At 44.8% G+C, this 16,694-nt stretch overlaps 1 protein-coding gene across 2 annotated transcripts in view; it reads right to left on the bottom strand.

Moving 5' to 3' along the window:
• LOC111183835 (phospholipase A and acyltransferase 3) overlaps window positions 1–16,694 on the bottom strand; it is a 30,491-nt gene that overhangs the window by 3,877 nt on the left and 9,920 nt on the right. For both annotated transcript variants that reach the window (XM_022591692.3, XM_022591694.2), the window contains 2 exons: window positions 11,470–11,572; window positions 5,669–5,937 (listed from right to left, as the gene is read on the bottom strand). In XM_022591692.3, the coding sequence (XP_022447400.1) occupies window positions 5,669–5,937; window positions 11,470–11,572 (372 nt within the window). The remainder of the gene's footprint in view (window positions 1–5,668; window positions 5,938–11,469; window positions 11,573–16,694) is intronic.

Raw genomic sequence — 16,694 nt, 5'->3', positions numbered from 1 at the left:
TAAAAGTAAAATAAGGCATTTGTTTTAGGCATAATTCCACTAGGACCCAGAGAACACTAAATGCAGTGAAGGCACAATGCCTGAAATCATGAAAACTGTACTTTTTCCCACTAACGGTATCATGAACATGGATCAAGAAATCTCACCCTAAAACCAAGCCAAGCATTTAAGCAGCACCAAGAACTGCAAAGGAAAAGATTATAATGATTTTACGCCAAGAAGTCCAATGAGACAGTGTACTAAAACTCCCAGTAATAAAAAGGATGAAAATGTGGACTTGGTACCCCAAACCCACATCCTTACATGACACCGCCAACTCTGCCCTTGGTACCCTAAGCACAGAGCTTGCCTAGGTTGTGTATGTTGTGGCCGAAAAATTCCCACATGCCCACCATAGAGAAGACTTTGAAAAACTTCAATGCTTAAAAAGAATATATGTTGCCACTGCCCAGGCTTATCTGAGCCATAAACGTGTCCAGCATAGCTGTGTGAAATGCCAGGAAATACACCAGTGTAACTAACATCACAAGGTACCCGGAACACATGTCAACAAAAGTTTGCATGAAGCTACTGACCTAAGGTTTGACTGCCGCTCAGTCTTTAGACCTTCCTGTTAAATTAAAGGTAATTAGGCTTGGCTTTGTGGCAACCGTGGTCCTGCTGGGTTCTTGCTAGGGAGCCTGCATAAAACCACTTGGATCCAGTGTTTTCCTTGCTAAGCTATGTGTCAAGGTGGGAGAAATGGTTTGCAGATAATGGAGTAGGAACAATAAGCCCCCAGTTCTTTACAGAACCTCACAGTGTGAGGAGAAACGCTGATGGAGCCGGTTCATACAAAAGGTACTTTGTCAAGGAAAACAACAATAGCCTCATTGTTTGTGCTCATGCTTTGTACAGAGTCAAATTGTGTCATTAAATACAAGAAAGTAGTATTTAGTTAGCCCTGAGAGTGCAGATTTTACGGAAAGAATGGCCTTCCCAGGAGAGACAGAGCTACCTGCAGATGCCATCGATGATTTTCTTGTTGGAAGGCTGCTGGGTCCAGCCCAGCCACTGTGCTGAAATTACAACAGTTCTGATCATGAAAATGGGCTACACGGTGTGCACCAGAGGTCTTCAATCAGAACATTATGAGAGAGAAAAGTTGCCCCTCATTATCTTTTCTTGAAAGTGGGCAAACAGTAATCCTATCAGACTGCGGACAATTAGCTGCTTATGCTACACATCTACTATGAGTTAAGCCCCGGAATTGTTTCTGGGAAAAAGGCAATTCTAATGTGCTTTTCTTCACTTTCAGCAATGTTCTAAGTGGATATAAGAAGAGTAATATTATTCAGAAAGCAATTGAATTCAGACTATGAGAGGTTATAAAATAACAATGGTTATAAAATATGTGTACAGAAAGTTGGCTTTAATATTTACAGTAGTTGTTATATAATACCCTGTAATTTATCCAGGTTTATGTAATTACACAATACCATTGGCCACATCTTCAATTTCTATTTATCTTAAAATTTTATCTGGGCTTCCCTGGTGGCGCAGTGGTTGAGAGTCCGCCTGCCGATGCAGGGGACACGGGTTCGTGCCCCGGTCCGGGAAGATCCCACATACCGCGGAGCGGCTGGGCCCGTGATCCATGGCCGCTGAGCCTGCGCGTCCGGAGCCTGTGCTCCGCAACGGGAGAGGCCACAACAGTGAGAGGCCCGCGTATCGCAAAAAAAAAAAAAAAAAAATTTTATCTGACACAGGTAGACTTCAGCATGAGTGTAGCTCCTAGTTGCTTTTTGCTAGAGTACTATTCAGTACAAAAGCTTACTAAGTATACATTTTTTGAAGCCTGAGTATTTTTAAATAGGTAGGTGGAAAATAGGACCATCTTGATTAGAATACTCTTAGGCATGGAAAGCACAAACAACATTTTGGTTTAAATCCATTGTTTCCCTTTCTAAATGGAAACTTAGATGAGTTACATATAGTCCGTTGAAGGAAAATCTCGTCTGCTTCAAAGAGCTGAACACAAATAAACATAATGACTGATAAGATCCTTTTCACACAGAAAATTATCCTCATGAGTTAAGTGAAAAAGAGAGCTGCTGCTTTGATGGCTCTTACAAAACAAAAGCACTGCTGGACATTGTCCAGCGTCCACTAAATCCACCCTCTCTAGTGAGATGGGAGAAGTGCAGAAGCTACATTTTAATTTGGCCACACCGTGTATTATGATCATTACTCACCTCGGCCAGTACTTCCCAAGGGGGTACAGGCTTGCCCTCTGGGGGAAATTTGGCAATATCTACAGACATTTTGGTTCTTACACCTGGGGGTGGAGGGTGCTACTGGCATCTAGTTGGTAGAGGCCATGGATGCTACTAAATATCCTGCAATACACAGGGCAAGTCCTAACAACGAAGACTTACCTTCATTGTTAATGACCCAAAATGTCAACAGTGCTGAGGCTGAGAAACCCTCATCTAGGCCAAGAAATGAAAGAGGAAATCTTTGGAAACAGTATAAATGGCACCTCTTCTTGTTTTGTAGTATGTTCTGGTTTCATGTTCTGTGAGGGGGTCCGGTAGAATTGTTGATGCTGTTTTATCATTGTTGTGTTGTCACGGTTTTGCCTCTTTCAGGTGGCTGGCTAGCGCATTGGGCTAAAGCCTCAGGAAGAGAATGGGATGTGTCCAGTTTGTATTGTTTCATTTTTCAAGAAGGTGCTTGTAGAAAGAGAAAATGATAAAAAATATTTCTTGGTTCTTTCAGTATCTCAAGATTTGGAATTGTATTTAAATGCTCAAAATATTATTTGTGCGTACTGACATATGTATTTTACTAAATTATGTAACAATTTTGTGAAGAAATGGTCTACTTATATTAAATTGTGACTCTCTTCTTTAGTCTATTAATAATCACTAAAGGATAACTAAAAATGAGATGATTTGGAGATATTTTATAAATCTACCAAATCTTCTTAAAATAGCACCCTGAATTTGGTATCTTATACTTCCCAAATTTGTACAGTAATCTCTATTTGGAGTTTATTGCTGCATAGGAGGGTGGACATTTACCTGAAGTAGAAGCCAGGTGTAATCACCACCTCAATTGTTATGCAGGATCACCCATGAAATCAGATTTATTTAGCATATGTTTCTCTTTTTTATGCTGATATCATCACTGCTACTTTTTAAAAAACTTCTACTGTACCCAGATCTACCAATAAGTGTTAGTTTTCTCATTGGAAAAGATAAATAACTGGAAAACAGGGGAGAGAAGAAAAGAAAATCAGAGGAGCAGTCTAGGGGTACAACCTCTGAATAATCAGTGTTCCCGAATGAGAGAAGAGAAAATGGAAAATTTCCCAGAATTGAAGGAACAGGGTTTCCACATTGAAAAGTGTCATCAAGTGCCCAGCACAATTCATGAAAACAGATCCACACAAGGTTTATCATAGTGAAATCTCAGAACACTGAAGATAAAGAGAAGATTCTATAAGCTTCCAGAAAGATAAAATTGGTCACATACAAAGGATCGAAAATCAGAACCGATTCAGACTTCTCGTAAACAATAGCATAAACTAGATGACAATGGAGAAATACCATCACATTTTTTAAAAAATTCTTTTCAGCCTAGAATTCCATACCCAGCCAAACTATCAATCAAATACGAGGATAAAATGAAGACGTTTTCAGGCATAAACAATCTTTTTAAAAGGCATCCTTTCTCAGAATCTATTAGAGGTGGTATTCCACCAAAACAAGAGAGTAATCCAAGAAAGAGAAAGATGTGAGTTGCAGAGGATAAAAGCATTAATACAGGAGAGAACTGAAGGGCATCTCTAAAGGATGCTAGTGATGAGAGATACCAGGATGACAGTATGCATCAAATGTGACTCAAAACAAATGTTTTGAAGGCCATTATCCCCCCTAGATAGATATGCTGAGTGCCATCATCCCCCAGATTCCTTCTGGTTGCCTCACATTTGTAATCTGAGTCATGAGGTTCCTCTCATGGACCCGCCCACTGACTTTCCCAGAAGGAGCCTCTTATAAACTGTCAGGGAAATTGAAACTAGACTGTGACCCAGAGATTCTGGGACTCTTCACCAAACACTGGCAGTATTGCCCTATCCTTCCCTAGCTAGGTGTGTACTTGCTACTAGTCAATTTTTGTATTAATCATCTCTCACATTCATATATACACACACACACGCACACTTATATTTATTGTATGTGTGTACATATATGTATATGTAAATATATGTATCACACATACATGTACTTATATACATTTTTATATATTTACGTACATATTTATTGAATAATAATAACATGAGTGATTGAAGAAAAGAAATAAGAGAACACCCATTGGAAGATACCCACTGTATCATCACAGAGCATAGGATGAATTAACCAACATGCAGGTCAGTGTAATAAATAAACACAGCTGATTATCAGCGGTATGAGGAAGGCTGAGCATGATCCTTGTAGGGGGTGTTGGTGGCTGCCTCCCCAGCAAGTCACTGTGGCCCAGACAGGCCAGTGGACAAGACAGTGGGTGAACCAAGAAAAAGAATGAAGATGAGGACCATTACGACTACTTCAACTATTACAATGTATTAAGTGTACTTTCTGAGTTGCCACTCTGCTAGCATAAGGATGCTCCTATTTAATTCACACAGTAACCCTCCTAGATCAGTATTATCACTTGTACTTTACCAGGGTTTAGAGAACATGAATCGATCTGTCTGCCAGGCCACGTCCTTGACCACCACAATGACCAAGGAAGAAGACACCAGATCTCAAAAAATTAAAAAGTACTGAAAATCAACAACCTGATGGATCTTAAACTCATCCTTTACTGAAAGAAAAAAAAAAATCATACTCTTTTTCATCAACAGGCATCCAAGAACTTCTCCAAACAATGTTCTCACACACACACACACACACACACACACACATACACACACACACACACACACACACACACACACACACACGAGGGGGCCGCAGGGAAGGGCCAGAAAAGGAGAGGAGAAAGTGAGAGAAAATGGGAAGGAAGTTAGTTACCCGGGTGAAAAAGCAATTCAAAGAAGAGAGTGGCCATGGCCAAAATCAACTAAGTAAATAAAACACACCTGCATCACCTGGAGCCTCCTGGACTGCCCCTTGGCTTAAGGCAGGGCTAAGCACAGGGCTTTTTATAAGTCACGGCAGACCTGGGCTTCGGCTCCCACCTCTGCTGCTTATCAGCACGGTTGGAGACAACTCGGGAAAAGAGACAGCACAGATTTGTTTGATGAAATGAATGTCCATCAACAAGCGCTGTGAGCCTCAGTTTCCACATCTGTAAAGCGGGATAGTAAAACCTGCCTCTGAGGTTGTGGGAAGTGTCCATCTCAGGGCCAGGCAGCCAGGGAGGGCCGGGCACCGGGCTGACAGTGACAGCTGTGCTCACACCCTCGGCCATCGTCCCCCGACCACACTGGTCCGCGGTGCCCATCTCCCCACCCTCCTCCCCACCCCAATTGTGACACCCTTGAGGGCAGGCTTCTGCCTCTGCTGTTCTGTCTTGTTTGTGCCCCTGTCTCCAGCCCAGCCCAGCCCACACTGATGCCCAGGTCAGCGGAGGAAATGGTCTGGTTCCCGGGGATGGGGACACACTGAGGACGCACCTGGTCACTGCGGGGGATCCCGTAGCGCAGCTCGTTGACAAAGTGCTCGCAGTTCTCGCTGGTCAGCTTGTAGAGAACTTCCTGGCCCACCAGCTCCTCTGCCTGCTGGACAATCTTGTTGGGAGGCAACGGCGAGTACTTGTCATCGTGCTTATTGTTGACCTGGTACCGGTCTCTCCCGGCCACGTCGCACAGCCGATCCTTCTTCACTATGGCCTTGTCGGTCAGCGCAGACATGACACTGGCCATACCAGCTCCTGCGATTTCACCTGTGGATTCAGGATGAGAAACAGCGGGATCGGTCCTGAGCCGGCCCACAGGGGCTCAGAGCAGCCCCAAGCCTGGCATCCACCACATCTACAAGGGGATGAGCAGATGTGAAAGGGCCACAGCTGTGTGGCTATGAATAAGGTGCTTATGGTCTCTAGGCCTTGGTTTCCATATCTGAAATGAGGAGGAGTAAAGTTCCATGATTTGTTGTGATTATTTTTAACCTAGAGAAGCTGGCCTCGTACACCCTCTTGATTGTGCAAATATGGGCCCTGAGCACACCCCCCTCCTTGGAGGAATAGAATGTGAACTTTTTGTGATCCTAAAAATGCTACACTTCCTTGACACATACAAAGCTGATAACTGCAGAAAAGGTAGATGGATTTGCAGAAGTAGATCCTATCCTTCTTGGAGCAAAGGGACCAAAACCCCACAGCTGCTCCCAGAGGTGTGACACCAGGGAGGTCCATGGGGAGGGGCTGGAAGAGGCAACAAATTTCCAGAAATGAAACTGCCTTGAAGCAAGGGATTTGGGCTCAGTAGAAGGACCAGGATAGTTGGAAGGGAAAGCTGATGCCAGCACAGAGATTGGGCATACCTCCTGAGGCAGCCAGCCTACACCGTGTGGGGAGGGGCAAGCTTTTGGTGTGATGGCTGAAGAGGTGTGCTTGCACGACAGAGGTGGACGCCAGGGAACATCACAGAGGAGGCTCACTGTCCCTCAAGGAGCCTCTGTGGCCCTGCCGCGATCGGGAACCCCCAAGGCTCTTCTCAGCAGGGGAAGCATCCTGTTACACTGGGCAGGACCCATCTTCCCCTGTAACACCATGTGACAGCAACAAGCAACGGCAAGAGGGTCTGATCAGAGGCCAGGTCCTGTTCTGCTAGGCTTTCCAAAGAGGACTAAACCCCTCTGTCCTGAGTATAATCCTGAGATTTTAGAAAATCAGAAGAATTCAGACTTGCTACTAACAAGGCACAAGGTGCTTGAGGATTCAGTGAAGTAAATAAAAGATGGTGCTGTGTTTGAGCCCCAAATTTATGGAAAGGCTCGGTGTGGTGATTGGATCAGGGGAGCTCCTGAGACCCATCCACCTTCAGCCCCTAGGCGCGTGGGTGGCAGGGCTGGTACTGGGGCGAGGCAAGCAAGGTGCCTGGAGCACAGAATTTCAGGAGGTACCAACTCTCAGGGATGCAAGTTCAGAGTCAACACCTAAGAGTGAGGGCTTCCTTACACTTCACACCCTGGGTGTCACCCTGGTGAGTGAGTGCTCAGGCTGACAGTCAGAAGCTCTGGGATCTGCTTCTGGCTCCATCACTGAATGGTCTTGACATGTCACTTAACTTTGCTGAGCCAACACTGGGAATCCACAAATACCAGCTAAGGTGGATTCACAAACACACATCCATATAGGAATTTAAAGTTTCTTTTAAAAGAATTATTTTACTTTTTAAAGTTAGTCTATTAAAGAAAATACCAATTAAATAATTGGAGAGAGGGCACAAGGATATGGCAAGCAATCAGTGACTAAATTTTGGGAAACCTCAGACTTGACAGTATAGCAGCATGTGTAAGGGCAGGGAATAGAGAGTCAGACAGCCAGGGTTTGAGTCCCACCTCCACGACTTTCCTGCTATGTGACCTTGGACAAGTGGCTTAATTTCTCTAAGTCCCCAATTCCTTGTAGAATAGGGTCAGTAAGTTCTACCTGTGCCTACAGTACTGGACGGGGAGCTGCAAGGATTAAAGAAACTGACTAGGTAAGGTGCCTCCACCAGTGCCTAGCACAGGGTGAGTGCCTCATTAGTACTGGGTTGTTCGCTAAGCTTCCTTCCAACTCTAATTTCCACCGTTTTCTCAGTAGCAGGAGGTCAGTCCTCCTTGCCTCACCTATTCCACGGGGTTCCTGTGAAGCTCGAGTGAGAAGATGCAGATAGAAGCATATTTCCCTTTGAGGAGCACCACTCACCCAATGAAGGGTGTCACACCTACCCACCCAGATCCCCTGTCCTGCCATCCCCTGCTTCCTGTCCGGCAGTTACACCCATTCAGTGCAGTCAAGCAATACTGGTGCTGGTCCGAGGTGCTGAACACAGACACGAACTAGACAGCGCACCTGCCCTCAACGAGTTTACACTCTAGTGAAAGGACACTGACAAGGAACAAACAGAAAAAATAACACACTTTCAGGTACTGAAAATGCTATGGAGAAGATTAAGCGAAGTCACGTAGGAGAGGATGACCAGGGGAGGCTGCTCTCACTCGGGGTGCGGGGGGGCCACGCCCAGAAACAGGCATTTGAATTGAGACTTGAACGATGAAGAGGAGGCAGCTGTGCTGAGAGCCAGGAAAGAGCATCACAAGCAGAAGGAAGAGCAAAGGAAAGGACCTCGGGAAGAAAGGCACGTGGCGTGCTTGAGGCTGCAAGGAGGCCAATGTGGCTGAAGTCTAGAGACCCAGGAGGAGAGAAGAGGAAGCTTCAAGAAGGTCAGAGAGGCAGGCAGAGGCCAGACCACGCCAGGCTCACAAGCCACAGCACAGATCTGAAACTTATTCTACGTGTGATGGAAAAGCCAGTCGAAATTAAAAGAAGGCGAGTGACATAATCAGATTTATACTTTGGAATGATCACACTGGCTGCCCAGTGAAGGAAGGACTGACCGTAAGTGGACAAGAGGCAGAGAGACCAACCAGAAGCTGCAGTAGCATCAGGTGAGAGAGGATGGTAGCTTACCCCAGGGCACAGCAGTGGACATGCTGAGAAGTGGTCAGATTGGGGGTCTGTTTTGGAGATAAAGCCAACAGGATTTCCTGATGGATTAGACGTGGGGTGAAAAGGATCAAGGATGATGCCTAGACTTTTGGTCTAAGCAACCGGATGGTATTGTCCGCTGGAGCCCTCCATTTGGGGTGTGTCAAGTTCAACATGCCAATTAGATACCCAACTGAAGATGCCAAGTCGTCAAGAGGTTACACACATCTGACGCTAAGCAGGGTTAAAATCAAGTTAAGGGAGACATCGACAAATAGAAGGTGTTAGAAGCCAGTGGACCGGATGAGAGAGAAGTAAGGATTAGGGGTATGGGAGAGCAGGAGCCCCCTAGACACAGGAGGTGAGGCCAAGAAGGAACGGCCCCGGGCTTCTCTGGTGGCGCAGTGGTTGAGAGTCCGCCTGCCGATGCAGGGGACGCGGGTTCCTGCCCCGGTCCGGGAGGATCCCACATGCCGCGGAGCGGCTGGGCCCGTGAGCCATGGCCACTGAGCCTGCGCGTCCGGAGCCTGTGCTCCGCAACGGGAGAGGCCACAACAGTGAGAGGCCCGCGTACCGCAAAAAAAAAAAGAAGAAGGAAGGGCCCAGGGGGAAAGGAAGGCAGCGCCAGGTGAAGAGCAGAGAAAGGCCACTCGTGTTAAATGCTGCAGAGAAGCCAAGTAAGCCGTGACCAGGATATTGATTGTATTGGTGTAGCCTTGATAAGAGCTGCTCCAGGAGGGGAGTAAATACTCCCTGGTGGAGGGAACAGAAGAGAGGATGGGAAGTGAGGAACCAGCAGGGGCCGTGGCAGACAAGAGAGCTGCTCCATGGGAAGTCAGCTAGAGAGGATGTGAGGTCAAAGGGGTGTTTGTTTGTTTTATCAGTGGGAGATATTCCAGTGGTTTCTAGGCCAATAGGAATAATACAGAATTATTATTAATTTGAGGGTACAGTGCTTGTGAAAGTAAGAGAAGGGGGTCCAGGGCCCACACCTAAAGGCTGGCTTTTAAAATAAGGGCAGGGGCACATATATACAATGGAATATTACTCAGCCATAAAAAGAAACGAAATTGAGCTATGTGTAATGAGGTGGATAGACCTAGAGTCTGTCATACCGAATGAAGTAAGTCAGAAAGAGAAAGACAAATACCATATGCTAACACATATATATGGAATTTAAGAAAAAAAAATTTCATGAAGAACCTAGGGGTAAGACAGGAATAAAGACACAGACCCGCAAGAGGGAAGAGATATGGGAACATATGTATATGTATAACTGATTCACTTTGTTATAAAGCAGAAACTAACACACCATTGTAAAGCAATTATACCCCAATAAAAATGTTAAAAAAAAAAAAAAAGACACAGACCTACTAGAGAATGGACTTGAGGATATGGGGAGGGGGAAGGGTAAGCTGTGACAAAGCGAGAGAGAGGCATGGACATATATACACTACCAAATGTAAGGTAGATAGCTAGTGGGAAGCAGCCGCATAGCACAGGGAGATCAGCTCGGTATTTTGTGACCACCTAGAGGGGTGGGATAGGGAGGGTGGGAGGGAGGGAGACGCAAGAGGGAAGAGATATGGGAACATATGTATATGTATAACTGATTCACTTTGTTATAAAGCAGAAACTAACACACCATTGTAAAGCAATTATACTCCAATAATGATGTAAATAAAATAAAATAAAATAAAATAAAATAAGGGCAGGGGCACATTTGCACCGTAACAGAAGAAAAGGCAGATTATGTGGTTCTAGATGTTGGTGGTTTGGTTGATCAGGGGTGGGGATGGTGACATCTACCCTGGTTACTTCTAGATTTCTCTATAAATACAGGGTGAGGTCATTCATTTTGCTACCATTCTTGGTCAGCAAAAGACACATCCAAGAATGTCCACAGCAGCTGCACACAGAGCAGCCCACTAATGGAAGCATCCGATGCCCATCAGCGGAAGAATACATAACAAACTGGGCGATGTCCATATAACCGAGGACACGCAGCAATGGGAAAGTAAGAACAACACAGATGACCTCACAGGCCCAGGGAAAGAGCCGGACACAAAAGAGCACAAGCTGTGTGATTCCTCTGCTCTGAAGTTCTACAACAAGCACAGCTAACCTACAGCAGGAGAACCTAGAAGAGTGGTTGCCTCTAGGGAGGGAGAGAGCATACTGAAGAGGCATGAGGGGGTCTTTTCGGGGAGTGGAAATGTTCTAGATCTTGATCCGGTCATTGTCACATGGATGGATACATTTTTTTTAATTCACTGACTATACACCTGACAGTATTGTGCCCTTTACTGTATTTCAGTTATACCTCAGTTTAAGTAAAAAGTTTGAGAAAACGGGTGGGGAATTCTCCCAATAATCCTGCACATTAAGGATTCTTAATGTCAGTTTACAAATGAGGAAACCAAGGCCGGAGAGTGAAAATGGATTCACAGACAAGTCTGCTGCCCAAACAACTGTGCTCTTCCCAGGAGATTTGCACTTCAGGATCGAATGTGTTTTATACGAAGTCATAATACACAAAATACATGAAAAGCAGAACTGCCCCCTTGGAAGCCCACCTCAGTCTCTCTGCATGGCCCTGGTGTTCCAAGGTGCAGAGTCTGAAAACCACTGCCCCACACCGAGCTGTCTTCCTGTAGCACCCAGGAACCAACCGTCAGTTGGGGGCGAAAGAAGAATATTGGGGTCCCCTGTGAACCACAGCTCCCCCATCTCCCTCTGCTCCCAGCCCCAGCACAGTGGAGCGCTGGGCACCCTTACTTGGTGGGGCCAGGTGGATCACATATCCATCGCCAACGTAGACGGCCCAGTGTCTGTAGAAAGGGCGGAAAATCTCGATCAGGTCTCCAGGCTGGAGCTCTGGCTGCAAAACCAAGAAGAGTGCTGTTTCAGGTGACACGAGAGCTTGGAACCAGGGGCAGGGCTCAGCTAGGAGGGTGCAGCTCCGCGGCCTCCAGCTAACAGCTCTCCAGGGTGTCCTCCTGAGCCCTGCCCGGCCAATCCAATGCCAGTCTGACTTCACAAGCCTGTGTCCCAGACCTGCAGGGACTACGGGCCTGCCCACCTGTCATTACAACCTGCCAAGTGCACGCCTAAAGGGTTTCTTCATTAGCCGGGGTTTCTGCCTTATTGTTCCTCTTTCCAGGAGTATTATTTATTGAACTCTTACTCAGAGCCAAGCGCTCTGCTAAGTGTTTTACAGGCGTAGCTCAATAAATTCACACAACCCTCCTATGAGGTGGGCACTGCTGTGAACCCCATGTTATGAATGAGGAAATCAAGGCTCAGAGATGCAAAGGAATGTTCTCAAAGCCACACAGCCCGAGGGGCGTGGCCAGGACTCAACACTAGGCTGCCTGATTCCCAGGCCCAGTGACTTGACCACAGGCAACACCACAGGTTATGTGATTAGAGCCGTGCATCTGGAGACTCTTCCAGGGGGGTCAAATTGGGGGGTGTCACACAGACACTCCGCGACCTGGCCCGGGGCCTGGCAGAGAACTGGTGTCAACCCCTGGCAGTAATGTCCCCCTGGCTGCTCATCCCAAGGATAAGAGGGTGTATGTGTGTGTGTGTCAGTGTGTGTGCGTGTTGGGGTGTGTGTGTGTGTGTGTGTGACAAGCAAAGGAAAACTCTCCTCTGCACTGTGCTCACACCAGTACTTCTGACACTGGATTTGTGGGTTTTCCACACTAAGCGATTCAATCCTCGGTGCACACTGACTGGGCACCCACAGTTTACCTCAGTTCTGACACTAACGGCCCGGAGTTAGCACAGACCCACAGGCTTAGTCCCAGAAGACTGAGGCCCCACACACACTTTAGATGCCAACTGCAAGTTGCAGGTTGTTAGCTGTGCTGTGAACAACCGGCTGTAAATTGGGGGTTCCCACAGCCCCCTCCTTGGGTTCAGTACTTTGCTGGAACAGCTCATAGAACTCAAGAAAATAGCTGACTTGCTAGATTACCAGTTACTAGAAAATATACAACACAGGAAGAGCCAGAGATGCAGAGGGCAAGCTGTGGTGGGAGGGGCACGGAGCTTCCATTACCCCTCTGGGGACCAGCACTCTCCAGCACCCCCGTGCTTTCACCAACAGCCTGGGTTAGGGGTTTTATGGAGGCTTCGTTATGTAGGCACAATGGATTAAATCATTGGCCATTGGTGATTAATGCAACCTCCAGCCCTCTGATCACCTGGTCAGTTGAAAGGGGCTCATTATGAATGACGAAAGACATTCCTCTCACCTCTACTGCTCAGGAAATTACTTGGATTTTAGGAGCTCTGTGGCAGGAACCCGAGGCCAAGACTAAATATCCATTTCTCATTATATCACAGTGAGAGTGCGTGGGAGTGAGGGTGTGTGCGTGTGTGTGCAGGGGAAGGTGGGAAAGATGCTGAAATGCTCCTCAGAGCCCCGCCCTGTTAGGGGAGCACAGCAGCCCAGAGCCTGAGAAAACCTGGGGAGGTTCAAGAACACTTTCATTCAACCTATTGAGGTCCCAATGCCAGACACTGGGCTAAGTACTGCGGGTGGGGACACTCCGACCTGGGCCAGGATCAGGGCTGATGAGCTTCCGTGGTCCAAACCAACCTTAAATCTCTTTAGAACACCTGGAGACAGAGCCCATCGGTGGTCGTTCCAGCCCTCTGTCCTTTCCCGCTCACCTGCTTGCTCTTAGGGGACAGACCCATAGGAGTTTGCCCACGTCCCACCGCCAAACTCTGTGGGCCTGAGAGATTCCATCAAAGATAAGGGGGGAGCATGGACTCCCCCTTGTATGGCCTCCCCTGGGATAAAAATGATGGGCAGTGGAAGAGCCAATCACAACTCTATAATGGCTAGGAAGCAGGGTCAATGACAGTTCATTTCTACTTATAGAAACAATAAAACTGCAAACAAACATCCCACGTGGTAGGAAAAAAATCTTTTCACAGGAATTTTACAGATAAATCATATTGTCTTATTGCAGTGATTATAATTTATCTTCCCAGAAGAAGGCACCCAGACCTTACTGGGAAGCTTTCAGAACACTGGACAATGGTCACAATTGATGCATCCCATTTGTTTTCCAGAATAAAAGAAAAAGTATATATTAATTGTTTGGTGAGAGTTATGGGGTCTTCAAGGACCCCCAAAGGGCGGTTTAACTGGACATTTCCATGAATAAGCCGGGACACAAAAGCAAGGCTGAGACCCAGCCCTCAGGGAGGCTACTGATTAGAAAAGGAGACAGTTGGAACATCAGGAATATGACGTCAAGTAATAAGCAGCCAGTAGGTACACAGACCCAAGGAGCTCAGGGGCTCACTGTGTTCCAGACAGATATCAATGAAAGATATTGATATACAGAGAAACATGCTTGCAAAAATAAATAAATATATATACACACACACATACACACACAAACACACACAGTGACAAAAATATCTACAAAGAAACTCAGACTTTATAACACTAAGTACTGATGCTAAGTGAAAGAAGCCATACCAATAATCTACGTACTGTGTGGTTCCATTACACGTCATTCCAGAATAGGCATCACCATAGGACAGAAAGGTAATCAGTGATTGTCAGGGGCTAGGAGTCAGGAGAGGGGTTGACAAGAAAGGGGAATGAGGAAATTTCAGAGCAATTAAATTTTCTGTACTGTTCTCTATTTGATGGTGGTGAATGGTTACTCAGTTGTCCATGTTTATCAGAACTCATCGGACTGAACACTAAAAGGGTAAATTAGACCATAACTTTTTTAAACACTAATTGTTTTAATAAATAAAAAATTTTAACTTTAAAAAAATGGATATCCACAATTTGAAAGCAAAAAGGCTGTGATTTTTTTTTAATACTCAGTCATATTGCCTGTCTCTTGTAATGGCAACAGGCACATATTTCCAAATATGCACTAGCTTAAAACATGACATCACTCAAGGAAACTTCTTTTTAAAAATGAAGTGAAAGGTGCTGGACTCGCCCACGGAGCCCTGTGCACTAGTTAGAAGCAAGGACTCGATGTTCACATGACCATGTGGATAATCTTTCAGACACAGTGCTGAGTGAAAAAATGAGATTGAGCTCTGCAAAATACCACTTATACGTATTAAAGATACCTACACACAAACCAATAATACATGTCTTACCAGAACCATACCCAAAACAACAATTTTTAAAAACAACAACAAAAGAATCTAAAGAATACATATTAAATATATTAGGATGCTACCTAGCCATTGGGAAGATGAAGAGGGAGAGGAATGATGATAAAAGGGAACTTAATAAAAAAAAAACAGAAGAAAAGGGGTCTTGCGGGGACCAGTGAGGACAGCGTGCCATGAACAGGGATATAAATAATTCACACCCTTTCACTAAACTCTAATTGGAGAAACAACTGCTTAATGATACACACAGCCAACTGAGCTGAATCAAAATTAAGAACTCAAGAAAGCACGTTATAAAATTAGAAATATGAGAACAAAGTCCTTGGGCCAAATTTGTGCCTCTGCTTATTTTTGTATGAGGCAAAGAATGATCTTTACATTTTTCAGTGGTTGGGGGAAAGGTCAAAAGAAGAAGAGTATTTTGTGACACATGAAATTATACGAAATTCAAACTTCAGTATCTATAAAGTTTTATTGGCACAAAGCCACCCCCATCATTTACCTTGTGGCCGAGGCCGCTTTCTCTCTACGGCAGTACAGTAGTTGCAACAGAGACCAGAGATAGTAAAATATTCACTCTCTGGCCCTTCAGTCCCAGAAACCTAGCTGTACCCTGTTGTCAGGTGGTTCTTCCCCCAGGAACAAGGTGAGCCAGCAGGGAGCCAGAAACTCTCCAGAGCACAGTAACCATGGCTCTCCCACACAACACAGCCAATGACAGTGGCAAAGCTGAGACTCTGCACCCACAGGATTTCAGAACAAAAAGTCTTTATTCTCTCCACAAAAGCACAGTTTACAAAGAGCTGTGTAACAGCCATTTTCCTGAGCAAGCAAATGGAGAACAATATCTGGCCTCTGCAATTCACACTGGAAAAACCACCTAAACAACCATTAATAAGGACCAACTAAATTAATTATGTTATATTTATACGTACAAACAGCCAATAGAGAGAACAAGTTGGATTTACGTGAGCAGACATAGAAACAATCAAAACAAGTAAGTTGGAAAACATTATCCCATTTTTGTTTAAAAAACATTGTTATACATTCACATGCAAAATGTATTATACACTATGTATGAGCTGAGGAAAATACACCAAACTGTTGTGTATTATATACAGTGGGGGTTGGGATTCAGAGACTTTTATATTTTGCTATATTATTTTCTTATAATAAAAACTTTTATTATTTTTATAATATAAAATATTATATTTTTATAATAAAAACTTTTTTAAATAATAAAAACTTTTTATAATAAAAACTTTTATTTTTATAATAAAAACTTTTATTAAAAGAGTTTTAGATGGGAAAACATCCTTCTTATTGATGAACTTGCAGTTTTTTAATTGAAACAGGTGGATGTTATCTGTCAGCAAAACCTCTTGAAACCATCTCCCATCTGGAGCCTGTAAATATTACCATGTTAATGATGCTTAAAAATCATTAACACTTAAATGTAACACATAAAAGCATAAAATAAAATTTAAAATTATATAGATGGATATGTTTCAGATCTTAGAATAGAGGAAGAAATTCTAAAGATAAAGTCCAAAGAACAAGGCATAAAGTAAAAGATTGAGAGTTTTTACAATTGAAAAATGTTACAGTTCTTACTAAAAGCTTCTATCATTGCCTGTTACATTCATACTCCCTTTTAAGAGAAAATGACCACCCACAATCCCGACTGCCCAGGCAGCCATATTTTATACCATGTGACCACTTCATCCTAGCCTCCATCAGCTGGACTAGAAAAAGGCACGGTTCCCAAGCAGGTCACCACCTATGATCCTCCATAAGTGGACCTGGGCCAACCAAATTTTCTCTCTCTC

This window comes from Delphinapterus leucas, chromosome 7, assembly GCF_059928025.1.
Source record: "Delphinapterus leucas isolate spDelLeu-1000000601 "Yukka" chromosome 7, BTC_Dleu_Yukka2, whole genome shotgun sequence".
Classification (NCBI taxonomy): Eukaryota; Metazoa; Chordata; class Mammalia; order Artiodactyla; family Monodontidae; genus Delphinapterus; species Delphinapterus leucas.
Note: the sequence above shows the minus strand (reverse complement) of the source record. Positions and strands in the feature narration are given on the sequence as shown.